At 42.0% G+C, this 13,328-nt stretch overlaps 1 protein-coding gene across 5 annotated transcripts in view; it reads right to left on the bottom strand.

Moving 5' to 3' along the window:
* Window positions 1-4,559: 4,559 nt before the first annotated feature.
* LOC129838083 (thyroid hormone receptor-associated protein 3-like) overlaps window positions 4,560-13,328 on the bottom strand; it is a 30,421-nt gene continuing 21,652 nt past the window's right edge. For 3 of the 5 annotated variants that reach the window (XM_055904787.1, XM_055904788.1, XM_055904790.1), the window contains 6 exons: window positions 12,890-13,001; window positions 12,455-12,539; window positions 8,507-8,688; window positions 7,921-8,143; window positions 7,482-7,631; window positions 4,560-7,267 (listed from right to left, as the gene is read on the bottom strand). In XM_055904787.1, coding sequence (XP_055760762.1) covers window positions 6,992-7,267; window positions 7,482-7,631; window positions 7,921-8,143; window positions 8,507-8,688; window positions 12,455-12,539; window positions 12,890-13,001 — 1,028 coding nt within the window. In that variant the 3' untranslated portion in view covers window positions 4,560-6,991. Of the gene's footprint in view, window positions 7,268-7,477; window positions 7,632-7,920; window positions 8,144-8,506; window positions 8,689-12,454; window positions 12,540-12,889; window positions 13,002-13,328 lie in introns of all 5 variants that reach the window. The other 2 variants (XM_055904789.1, XM_055904791.1) reach the window with 2 other exon arrangements.

Genomic DNA, 13,328 nt, shown 5'->3' with positions numbered 1-13,328 from the left:
TGCGGAATATCAGTCTGTCCGTAACGTTTTTCCTGGAGAGAAGTGGCTTCTTTGCTGCCCTTCTTGACACTAGGCCATCCTCCAAAAGTCTTCGCCTCACTGTGCATGCAGATGCACTCACACCTGCCTGCTGCCATTCCCGCAGCTGAATCAACTTTTGGAGATGGTCCTGGCGCTTGCTGGACTTTCTTGGGCGCCCTGAAGCCTTCTTCACAACAATTGAACCGCTCTCCTTGGAGTTCTTGATGATCTGATAAATGGTTGATTTTAGGTGCAATCTTACTGGCAGCAATATCCTTGCCTGTGAAGCCCTTTTTGTGCAAAGCAATGATGACGGCACGTGTTTCCTTGCAGGTAACCATGGTTGACAGAGGAAGAACAATGATTCCAAGCACCAGCCTCCTTTTGAAGCTTCCAGTCTGTTATTCGACTCAATCAGCATGACAGAGTGATCTCCAGCCTTGTCCTCATCAACACTCACACCTGTGTTAACGAGAGAATCACTGACATGATGTCAATTGGTCCTTTTGTGGCAGGGCTGAAATGCAGTGGAAATGTTTTTTGGGGATTCAGTTAATTTGCATGGCAAAGAGGGACTTTGCAATTAATTGCAAATCATCTGATCACTCCTCATAACAATCTGGAGTATATGCAAATTGCCATCATACAAACTGAGGCAGCAGACTTTGTGAAAATTAATATTTGTGTCATCCTCAAAAAGTTTGGCCACGACTGTACATGAACGTGCAATACTGTTAAAGACGTCCTAACAGCGATTTTGAACTTTTACTGTTGAAGAGTGATAGCCCAACCGTAAATACAGTAAAGTACACACACTAAAGGCTAAAATAATATATTTTTACACAACTGCAAACTTCAAGGAGAAGAGCATTCAATGAGTTGGTGTGATGGGAATCTGTGATGACAACAGCCACCTGAGGAATAATAGAGGAGCAATAGAGAGCAAAAGGGGAAAGGTCCACTGCCTCACTTGTGCCATGTCATGAAAATCAGGTGTTAAATGACGTGAAAAGGAAACTGGAGTGCCAACCGTGTTTGAGAGTGGGGTTTCAGTGCATTTATGTAAAAAATATATATATTTCACCTTTATTTAACCAGGTAAGCAAGTTGAGAACAAGTTCTCATTTACAACTGCGACCTGGCCAAGATAAAGTAAAGCAGTGCGACAAAAACAACAACACAGTTTCACATGGGATAAACAAACGTACAGTCAATAACACAATAGAAAAATCTCTGTACAGTGTGTGCCAATGTAGTAAGATTAGGGAGGTAAGGATAATAAATAGGCCATAGAGCTGAAATAACTACAATATAGCATTAACACTGGAGTGATAGATGTGCAGATGATGATGTCCAAGTAGTGATATAGCGGTGCAAAAGAGCAAAAATATATATAAATAAATAAATAATAATATGGGGATGAGGTAGTTGGGTGTGCTATTTACAGATGGGCTGTGTACAGGTACAGTGATTGGTAAGCTTCTCTGACAGCTGATGCTTAAAGTTAGAGAGGGAGATAGGACCATACGTCGGGACTACCGGCCGTGGTGACTCCTTGCTGCCCCCAGTCCGCCTGGCCTTGCTGCTATTCCAGTTTCAACTCTTCTGCCTGCGGTTATGGAACCCCTACCTGTCCCAGACCTGCTGTTTTCAACTCTTAATGATCGGCTATGAAAAGCCAACTGAGATTTATTCCTGATTATTATTTGACCATGCTTGTCATTTATGAACATTTTGAAAAAATCTTGGCTCTCTCTAATTTTCTCCTTCTCTCTTTCTTTCTCTCGGAGGACCTGGGCCCTAGGACCATGCGTCGGGACTGCCGCCCGTGGTGACTCCTTGCTGTCCCCAGTCCGCCTGGCCTTGCTGCTATTCCAGTTTCAGCTGTTCTGCCTGCGGTTATGGAACCGCCACCTGTCCCAGACCTGTTGTTTTTCAACTCTTAATGATCAGCTATGAAAAGCCAACTGAAAATTATTCATGATTATTATTTGACCATGCTTGTCACTTATGAACATTTTTGAACATCTTGGCATAGTTCTGTTATAATCTCCACCCGGCACAGCCAGAAGAGGACTGGCCACCCCTCATAGCCTGGTTCCTCTCTAGGTTTCTTCCTAGGTTTTGGCCTTTCTAGGGAGTTTTTCCTAGCCACCGTGCTTCTACACCTGCATTACTAGCTGTTTGGGGTTGTAGGCTGGGTTTCTGTACAGCACTTCGAGATATTAGCTGATGTACGAAGGGCTATATAAAATAAAATTGATTGATTGATTGAGATATAAGTCTCCAGCTTCAGTGATTTTTGCAATTTGTTCCATTCGTTGGCGGCAGAGAACTGGAAGTAAAGGCAGCCAAAGGGGGTGTTGGCTTTGGGGATGACCAGTGAAATATACCTGCTGGAGCGTGTGCTACGGATAGGTGTTGCTATGGTGACCAGTGAAATGAGATAAGGCGGGCCTTTACCTAGCAAAGACTTATAGATGACCTGGAGCCAGTGGGTTTGGCGACGAATATGTAGCGAGGGCCAGCCAGCGAGGGCCAGCCAACGAGAGCATACAGGTCGCAGTGGTGGGTAGTATATGGGGCTTTGGTGACAAAACAGATGACACTGTGATAGACTACATCCAATTTGCAGTTTAACCAAACACCTAGGTATTTGTAGTTGTCCACATATTCTAGAGGTGGCGTAGAGGTGGATCAGAGAATCACCAGCAGCAAGAGTGACATCATTGATATATACAGAGAAAAGAGTCGGCCCTCCAATTGAACCCTGTGGCACCCCCATAGAGACAGCCAGAGGTCCGTACAACAGGCCCTCCAATTTGACACATTGAACTCTATCTGAGAAGTAGTTGGTGAACCAGGCGAGGCAGTCATTTGAGAAACCAAGGCTATTGAGTCTGCCGATAAGAATGCGGTGATTGACAGAGTCAAAAGCCTTGGCCAGGTCGATGAAGACGGCTGCACAGTACTGCCTTTTATCGATGACGGTTATGATATCATTTAGGACATTGAGCGTGGCTGAGGTGCACCCATGACCAGGATTCGAAATGGTCGGTGGTCTGTTTGTTAACTTGTCTTTCGAAGATTTTAGAAAGGCAGGTCAGGATGGATATAGATCTATAACAGTTTAGGTCTAGAGTGTCTCCACCTTTGAAGAGGAGGATGACTGCGGCAGCTTTCCAATCTTTGGGGATCTCAGACGACACGAAAGAGAGGTTGAACAGGCTAGTAATAGGGATTGCAACAATTTTGGTGGAACATTTTGGAAAGAGAGAGTCCAGATTGTCTAGCCCAGCTGCTTTGTAGGGATCCAGATTTTGCAGCGCTTTCAGAACATCAGCTGTCTGGATTTGGGTGAAGGAGAAGCAGGGGGGACTTGGGCAAGTTTCTGCGGGGGGTGCAGAGCTGTTTCCCGGGGTTGTGGTAGCCAGGTGGAAAGCATGGCCAGCCGTAGAAAAATGCTTATTGAAATGATCGATTATCGTAGATTTATCGGTGGTGACAGTGTTTCCTGGAGGGGCTCTTACAGTGTTCCAAAACTTTTTGGAATTAGTGCTACAGGAAGCAAATTTCTGTTTGAAAAAGGTAGCCTTAGCGTCCTAACTGACTGTGTATATTGGTTCCTGACTTCGCTGAAAAGTTGCGGGGGCTATTCGATGCTAATGCAGAATGCCACAGGATGTTTTTGTGCTGGTCAAGGGAAGTCAAGTCTGGGGTGAACCAAGGGCTATATCTGTTCTTAGTTCTACATTTTTTTAACGTGGCATGCTTATTTAAGATGGTGAGGAAAGCACTTTTAAAGAGCAACCAGTCATCCTCTACTGACGGGATGAGGTCAATATCCTTCCAGGATACCCAGGCCAGGTCGATTAGAAAGGCCTGCTCACTGAAGTGTTTTAGCGAGCATTTGACAGTGATGAGGGGTGGTCATTTGAAGACCGCTAGCAGTGGCTAACTGCCTACTAGCTAGTAGCTAGTTAACTGGCTAGCTGCTGCTGGGGGTTCCGGTTCTAAAGTATAAACTTAGCAGATCCATACCACATTGGGTGAGGCGGGTTGCAGGAAAGTATATTTAGTCCTTAGATGGAAAGAGTGATTAAAATATATACCAAATATATACGGAAAAAACAAGGAAGACGACTATATACACGGGACAAGACAGGACAACACAAAACACACACCGACTGCTACGCCATCTTGAAATAAGGATGAAGCTTATCTGCATTTCCTGCAATGCAGTAAAATTCTCAACAACAAAAGAGTGATCAAATTAAGATCCTACATCTGTAAATTAAAGCATTCACCACTTCTCTTCCCTATACACAGAATACAGTACTGACGGTCAGTATAACGACTTATAAATCTCTGCTCTTCCGTGTCTAGTGCATGTACTGTGTGGCCTATGCTCTGGCTCTTACAACCTCACCTTTCCAGTACAGTATAGACAGGTGTCAATAATGTAAATGTTAGATTTTCAACTCCTTATTGAATAAAGATACGTAAAATAAGCAGCACAGAAGTAAATTTAACAGATGTTAAATTAACCAAAGTTCTTTTTAATTTACATCTGAAAAACATTGGCTACAGGAACCATTTAAAAAAGTTATTGCCCCAACCACATAAAATTGAACATGAAAGTGTCAACCACAACATTTATCATGTACAATAAAGAGTAGTGCCTCCCACAGCAAGACATACAAATCCAAATAGTGCAACAGTCTACTTGTTCTATAATTTTTTTTTATACAAACTATATTTTATTGAACAGCACAAATCATTTTGGATCAAATTCAAATACCTTAGAAGTTATTTTATATTAAATTCAACCAAAGTTTACTGTGTTGCACCCCACACATACAACTCAGCAATCAAAATTTAACATAGACGTTACACACGGGGGAAAGTCCCCATTCAATGAGAAAACCTATCACATGAAAGCAGTGAGTGTGCCATGATCTAATCAATGCCGTGATATAATCAATCACCATTTTTTCTTCATATACAAAGGAAGCATTAATTGCTACAAATAATTATAAATTGTATCGCCTAATCAAAAGTTAAATTAACTTATTTCTGAGGCACAGACTTCCAATGGTGAGCCATTAATAAGTAGTACACACACCCAACCCAAAACCAGGTTAACAGTTTTGAAATGTACGAGATATAACAATCCAATACAGGATTCTAAACAAACTAGACAAGATAACAAACGCCCAGGTAGCCCATTGTGACTTTGCAGATAGGGTATGCCATTTTATTTTACAGTCTCTGTTTCCCAGTGGTGTAAAGTATTTAAATACTTTAAAGTACTACCTAAGTAGGTTTTTTTTGAGTATCTATACTTTACTTTACACTTTATAATTTTGACTTCACTACATTCCTAAAGAAAATAATGTACTTTTTACTCCACACATTTTCCCTGAAACCCAAAAGTACTCTTTACATTTTGAATGCTTAGCCGGACAGAAAAATTCACGCACTTATCAAGAGAACGCCCCTGGTCAACCCTACTGCCTCTGATCTGGCGGACTCATAGAACACATGCTTTGTTTGTTAATTATGTCTGAGTGTTGGAGTGTGCCCCTGGCTATCCATACATTTAAAAAACAAAAAAAGGGTGCTGTCTGGTTTGATTAATATAAGGAATTTAAAAATGTATCCTTTTACTTTTGATACTTAAGTATATATATTTTGTATTAACTTTTGCTACTTAAGTATATTTCAAATCAAATACTTTGACTTTTACTCAAGTAGAATTTTACTGGGTGACTTTCAACTTTTAGTCATTTTCTTTTAAGGGATGACGATTGGGTATGAAGATTGGGTACTTTTTCCACCACTGCTGTTTGCTCTTCTGGGGGACTGTGAGCATCTTGTTTCACTCCACAGTGCAGGTCTGTAGAATATAACCTTTGACCCAATTTGGTCCCATTGTCAGAGGGGTCACTTGCAAGATGCTGGACTAGCAAGCCCACTATAAACCATACGGTCTAAAGCATATATACCATTAGACACTTGCCCAGTTGTCATGTAAAACAGGGATTTGATTGCCTCTAGCTGTACTTAAGCCTGGTAGAATCCAACAACATGCTACAAAGTTGCATGTTATGTAGTTGAATGTTACGTATTAGAATCCGCAGGTTACGTATTTGAATCCGTAGGTTACATTGTTTAATCCTAAAACTTGCTAAAGTCAACAGTATACTGTTTTTTCTGCAGTTGATGGCTAAACTGGTCTAAAAAGATTTCTACTGTGTAATAGTGTACGATTTATCACTACTGTGTAATAAATAAATAAAATGTTTATCTTCGAGCATAGTATTCATCTGTTTGTCCTCAAATGTAATTTAATTAGATAAATATGTGTCCGACATATTTTATTAAGTCTAAGGCACAAAAAGATCCTCCTGTCATGCTCTGTAAAAATGTGACTTTCTTGCGTCAAGATCTAAACATTTTTTAAAAAGTGTTATGCAATGTTGCATCAGCCCTGTAACTAAGAGGCATAACACCCCACAATGCACTGTTCATAGCGCTAACCTATCAAGCACAGAGGTTGGTTACGTAGATTTCCTATTCCAACACAGCAGTTCACTGTCTAACAGTGTTTCTACTATAAGCAGATAAAACACAAGTTAGCTATACCCTGACAAAAGTATAACATAATGTTAAGTAAAGATATTGTGTCAAAGTGAGTCCTGATTGATTCCTAATGTGATTATTTGTGCATGGGCAACGCTCTCCCATGTCCAACCATTGTGATGGATATAGGCTGTGAGCAGGGTCTTTTCTAATTGGGCAAGTCCAGGTAGTTTCTTATTGGACGGTGTTTGTTATTGGACAAGACTAGGTAGTCCTTTCCTTCCGTTTCAGTCCATTTTCATCCATTTCAACACGACCTAGATGACTTGAGACAGTAGAACATTTCCACTGTGCTGGTACAATGTTTCTCTCTCCCTGAGCTCCCTCACTGCTCAGCGTTTTCCATGTCTTCAGACTTCTCCTGGTCTTTGTGGTCCTGCTCTGTGTCCTCCTCCTGGGGCTCGCCCTCCTCCTTCTCCCCGTTGACCTGAAACTTGTCATGTGTCCACTTGGGGCTGCTGTTGTTGTTGGTGTGGTTGTTGGGTAAGCCAACGCTGGCCTTCCGGATAATGAAACGGCCCCTGCTGCCACGCAGGAAGTTCCCCCTTCCTCCACGTCCTCGGTTGTCCACCCACTTCCTCTCGCCCTCCCTGTCATCATGCTGAAGGAGAAATGGAAAGACAGGAAAAGAGAGAAAGAGTTAATATCTTGAAGTGAGCTTGAAGGTAATACCATTGTTAGCAAGTTCAAAGGAGTTGTGAATTTGGTGAATTCACCGATTAGACTTGAGGAATGAATTCATTTGAGGATGGAATGTTATATATAGGCAAGAGGAAACAAAGATATAATTTATAATGGCATGTGTACAAACCTACCAAGTAGTATTTTCGGCTCTTGGGGGTGTACTCTGGGTCCCAGTCCTCATTCTTGGGGTGAACTGGTATGCCCATGTTAGCGGTATTACTGTTGGAATTGTTTCCCTGGTAATTTTCCCTGTTCCAGCCCCTTCCTCTTATTCTAAATTGCTGCAATATGAGTCAGACACAAAGAACCCAAATCATAAAAACAAGAAGACAATAATTATTGCGCAAATTAAAATAACTATCCTTGAGTTTGATTTCCGGTAAAAATCTTTCCAAGTGCAAAGTCAAAGAAGAAAACAAACGTTCCATCATGACATATTTTTCTATTTTAAATGTTTTGTTTCAGGTTAGTTGTGGTTGTACTTTGTCTTGTTCTCTTGATGATTCTATTCTTTATTAGACCCTTTACTTTCCTAAATGAATATGAGTGCACGTCCATGAGCAGACTTACAAAGCCTCCGCGTCCTCGTCCCCTCTCCATGGGGCCGCCATAGTCCCCCCGAGGCCCCAGCCTGGCCTTGTTAAAGCCTTCGTCTTTGGGCTCAGGCTCCTCGTGGGGATAGTCTCCTCCCCTGTGAGATTCGGCAGATGAAGAGGAAGAGGAGGATCGAGAGCGAGATTGCTTCTTCTTGTTTTTCCTGGAGGAAGAGGTGAAGGTTGAGGGACCAAAACCCCTTTTAAAAGTCAGTTTATAGTTATAGTTTGGCTCCATTGCTTGTCTGGTAAGACTCTGGCTAGTTTTAGATATGAACAGGACTTGTAAAGTAAATGTAGTAAATAGAATGTAGTAAAGTAAAGTAATTGTGATACTTGTGATAGAGCAGTGGTTCTAAAAACTCTCCTCAGGGACCCTCAGACCTTTCACAATTTTGTTGTAGCTCTGAACTAGCTCACCTGATTCACCTAGTCAAAGGCCTGATGATTAGTTGACAAGTTGAATCAGGTGTGCTAGCTATGCAATAAATCAAATACGTGGAACGGCTGGGGGCCCCGAGGAGAAGTTTGAGAACCACTGTTATAGAGTTGGTTGAACATACTTGGACTTCTTGTGGTGCTTGGAGGATTTCTCAGCAGACCTCTCCCTGCTAGCCTCTGGGGAGTCTCCTGAATCTCTCCCCCCATCCTGTTTATAATCAGTCTCCCGGGTGGAATATTTTTTACGGCGCTCAATATCCACACGAAGGTCCATTGAGTCACCCTTCATTTTTTTGTCTTCGTCCTGTGCAGGTAAAAAGAAAAAGAACACAAGGGTGTGGACATGCTTTGGGTTAGCGTGGAGAAGTGATGTCAGTCTGCAGTCAGTCTTGTTTGCACACTGCATGCGAGGGGCCGGGAGAACTGTTACAAGACCATAAATAACCAACTAATTCTGGGAACTGCCCGTTTAACGGCTGCTGTGTTACAGTTGACCGGCATAAGTGAAAACAGACCATTCTGGAACTACACTGAACAAAAATATAAACGCAGCATTTAAAGTGTGTGTCCCATGTTTCATGAGCTGAAATAAAATATCCCCGAAATATTGCATACGCACAAAAAACGTATTTCACTCAAATATTATGCACGCATTTGTTTACATCCATGTTAGTGAGCATTTCTCCATTGCTGAGATACTCCCTCCATCTGACAGGTGTGGCATATCAAGAAGCTGATTAAACAGCATGATCATTACACTTGTGCTTGTGCTGGGGACAATAAAAGGACATTCTAATATGTCACGCAACACAATGCCACAGATGTCTCAAGTTTTGAAGGAGCGTGCAATTGGCAGGCTATTGCCAGAGAGTTGAATGTTCATTTCTCTACCATAAGCCACAACGTCGTTTTAGAGAATTTGGCGGTACATCCAACCGGCCTCACAACCGCAGACCACGTGTAACAACGCCAGCCCAGGACGTCCACATCCGGCTTCTTCACCTGCGGGATCGTCTGAGACCAGCCACCTGGACAGCTGATGAAACTGTTGGTTTGCACAACCAAAGAATTTCTGTACAAACGGTCAGAAAACATCTCAGGGATGCTCATCTGCGTGCTCGTTGTTCTCACCAGGTACTTGACCTGACTGCAGTTCGGCGTCGTAACTGTCTTCGGTGGGCAAATGCTCACCTTCGATGGACACTGGCACTTTACAGAAGAATCCTGGTTTTAACTGTACCGGGCAGATGGCAGAAGGCATGTATGGCGTCATGTGGACGAGTGGTTTGCTGAATGCAACGTTGTGAACAGAGTGCCCCATGGTGACGGTGGGGTTATGGTATGGGCAGGCATAAGCTATGGACAAAGAACACAACTGCATTTTATTGATGGCAATTTGAATGCATAGAGATACCTTGACGAGATCCTGAGGCCCATTGTCGTACAATTCATCCGCCACCATCACCTCATTTTTACCATATTAATGCACAGCCTCCTGTCGCAAGCATCTGTACACAATTCCTGGAAGCTGAAAATGTCTTCCCTGGAAACCCATTTCATGAAGCTCCTGACAAACAGTTATTGTGCTGACCTTGCTTACAGAGGCAGTTTGGAACTCGGGAGTGAGTGTTGCAACCTAGGACAGACAATTTTTACGGGCTACATGCTTCAGCACTCGGCGGTCCCGTTCTGTGAGATTGTGTGGCCTACCACTTCGCAGCTGAGCCGTTGTTGCTAATAGATGTTTCCATTTCACAATAACAGTGCTTACAGTTGACCGGGGCAGCTCTAGCAGGGCAGAAATTTGACAAACAGACTTTTTTGAAAGGTGGCATCCAATGACAGTGCCATGTTGAAAGTCACTGAGCTCTTCAGTAATGCCATTATATTGCCAATGTTTGTCTATGTTGATTGCATGGCTGTGTGCTCTATTTTATACGCCTGTCAGCAACTGGTGTGGCTGAAATAGCAGAATCAACTAATTTGAAGGGGTGTCCACATACTATTGTATATAGAGCACCGTGTTGTCAGACCTCGAGTAATGCAAAGAAAATAAGTTCATATTCATTTTTAAACAACACAATACTAATGTTTTAACTTAGTAAGAGTTCAGAAATATATATTTGGTGGAATATCTCAGATTTTGAATCACAACTTTCATGCGTCTTGGCATGCTCTCCGCCAGTCTTTCACATTGATGTTGGGTGACTTTATGCCACTCCTGGCGCAAAAATTCAAGCAGCTCGGCTTTGTTTGATGGCTTGTGACCTTCCATCTTCCTCTTGATTACATTCCAGAGGTTTTCAATGGGGTTCAGGTCTGGAGATTGGGCTGGCCATGACAGGGTCTTGATCTGGCGGTCCTCCATCCACACCTTGATTGACCTGGCTGTGTGGCATGGAACATTGTCCTGCTGGAAAAACCAATCCTCAGAGTTGGGGAACATTGTCAGAGCAGAAGGAAGCAAGTTTTCTTCCAGGACAACCTTGTACGTGGCTTGATTCATGCGTCCTTCACAAAGACAAATCTGCCCGATTCCAGCCTTGCTGAAGCACCCGCAGATCATCACCAATTTTCCACCAAATTTCATTGTGGGTGCGAGACACTGTGGCTTGTAGGCCTCTCCAGGTCTCACACCCACTGTGAAATTTGGTGGAGGATCGGTGATGATCTGGGGGTGCTTCAGCAAGGCTGGAATCGGGCAGATTTGTCTTTGTGATGGACCCTGTCATGGCCGGCCCAATCTCCAGACCTGAACCCCATTGAAAACCTCTGGAAAGTGATCAAGAGGAAGATGGATGGTCACAAGCCATAAAACAAAGCTGAACTGCTTGCATTTTTATGTCAACTCGCATAAAGTCAACCACATTCCAGAGGTTTTCAATGGGGTTCAGGTCTGGAGATTGGGCTGGCCATGACAAATCTTGAGAGGCCTACAAGCCAGTGTCTTGCACCTACTGTGAAATTTGATGGAGGATCGGTGATGATTTTCTGAACTCTTCCTAAGTTAAAACCTTAGTATTGTGTTGTTTAAAAATGAATTTTAACTTATTTTCTTTGCATTGTTCGAGGTCTGACAACACTGCATCTTTTTTGTTATTTTGACCAGTTGTCATTTTCTGCAAATGAATGCTCTAAATTACAATATTTTTATTTGGAATTTGAGAGAAATGTTGTCAGTAGTTAATAGAATGAAACAAAAATGTTAATTTTACCCAAACACCTATATATAGTCAAACCTGAGAAACTGATACTTTTGCAGTGGTCTTTAAAAAAAAAACAATTCCCAGAGATGTATAGTGTATCTGTGACCAACAGATTCATATCTGTATTCCCAGTCATGTGAAATTCATAGATTAGGGCCTAATACATTTATTTCAATTGACTGATTTCCTTATATGAACTGTAACTCAGTAAAATCTTCTAAATTGTTGCATGTTGCGTTTATATTTTTGTTCAGTGTACTTTCCCAGGTTTACACAACACAATGTTGAACCTCTGCGATACAACCGGACATAATGAGGTTACAAACTCCTGAAGGTTGAGTTCATTGACTTTCACGCTGTTTCATTCCCCTAAAATGTTTCCGTTTTGAAGAGAGATCAACTTAGCCATACCGCAAAATGGTCTCAGTCCGATATCATCAAACGACCGAAGTTATAAGTAGGCCTAGAGACTGTATAAGCACTCTATAAGTACAACAGGTTTTCCTTTTGACTATATTTCCCCTTATTGGTTGAAGAATAATACTTACTATGACATTTGTTTAGAGTCCTTTGAATGGCTTGGACACAGGAGCAATTGGCCGTTTCCATTTCTGACCCCTCATGTTTTTCGACTCAATGGTCTCATGGGGGCTTGTACCCACAGTATAACCAAATCATCATACGTGGAGGGGGAGTATATAACACACAACAAATTCAATGTGCCTCGTTTTGCATTTGCTTTTCTTTTAAGCACAGGCTTAGACGGAGAACGCAGTCTAAAGGGGGATGGCTGGCTCACTCGCTCGCTTGCTGTTGTTTTGTCAGTTTTCCAAAATACTTCATATTTCAAAAATGTTCAGTCACCTTGTAACTGCCATCCCCGGAGCTTTTCATCCCCTCAAACAGGTGAGAGTGTTTCTTAAAAGCACTGGGAGAAACATCAATTCTCCTGCAAGAGAGAAATACACAAGGTCTAACTTTTCCACAGCTCAGGTTGCAAACATAACATGAGGAAGAGATTACTCTAAAACATTTTAGGTCCGTGCTGTTAAGATGAGGACTGAAATGACTGCAATGAATTACTCTTATTTTCAGTGATGATCAGATGAGGACTAAAATGAATAGTCTACGAGCGATGTATAGATGTAACTCCAGGATATCACATAGCAAACAAGACCACCATTGGACCTGCACTGAATGACAAAAAGGTAAGACAAATACCTGTGCAAGCTTTGATAAAACTAGAGGTGATGCAACAGCACACTGAAGGTGAGATAGTCACTCAGAAGGAGACTCTACCTGTGTATCTCTGGGCTCTTCCTTGGCTTCATCGTTTCTTTTTGCGCAGCTCTTCTTTGGTACATGGCAAATCGCTCATTTAGAGTAATTCCGGTGGATGGAAAGTGCTGTGCTGTAATCAAACAGGAACCAGAACTTGTGTTACACAAAAGATATGACCGTACGTTCGGTGCCAATGCACTTTCCCATTACTTTAAATTCACAAGTTACATACAGTATTAGCGTGTGACCATAAAAACAATATTTTCAGCTACTGCATCAAAGATTATATATATATTTAAATGTGATTTTATTAGCCACAGAGGGTCATAAAAGGTATAATAACTATGCAAATGTGTCATAGCAATGAAAACCGTTTTTGGAAAACTTCTCGAAACCAAATGAAATTACATAACATTTGTGCCTGAAAAACGACTCCATGTTTTTTCGGTGTACAGCA

This window comes from Salvelinus fontinalis, chromosome 38 (genome assembly GCF_029448725.1).
Source record: "Salvelinus fontinalis isolate EN_2023a chromosome 38, ASM2944872v1, whole genome shotgun sequence".
Lineage (NCBI taxonomy): Eukaryota > Metazoa > Chordata > Actinopteri > Salmoniformes > Salmonidae > Salvelinus > Salvelinus fontinalis.
The sequence above is the reverse complement of the archived record's forward strand: the minus strand, read 5'-3'. Positions and strand labels throughout refer to the sequence as shown.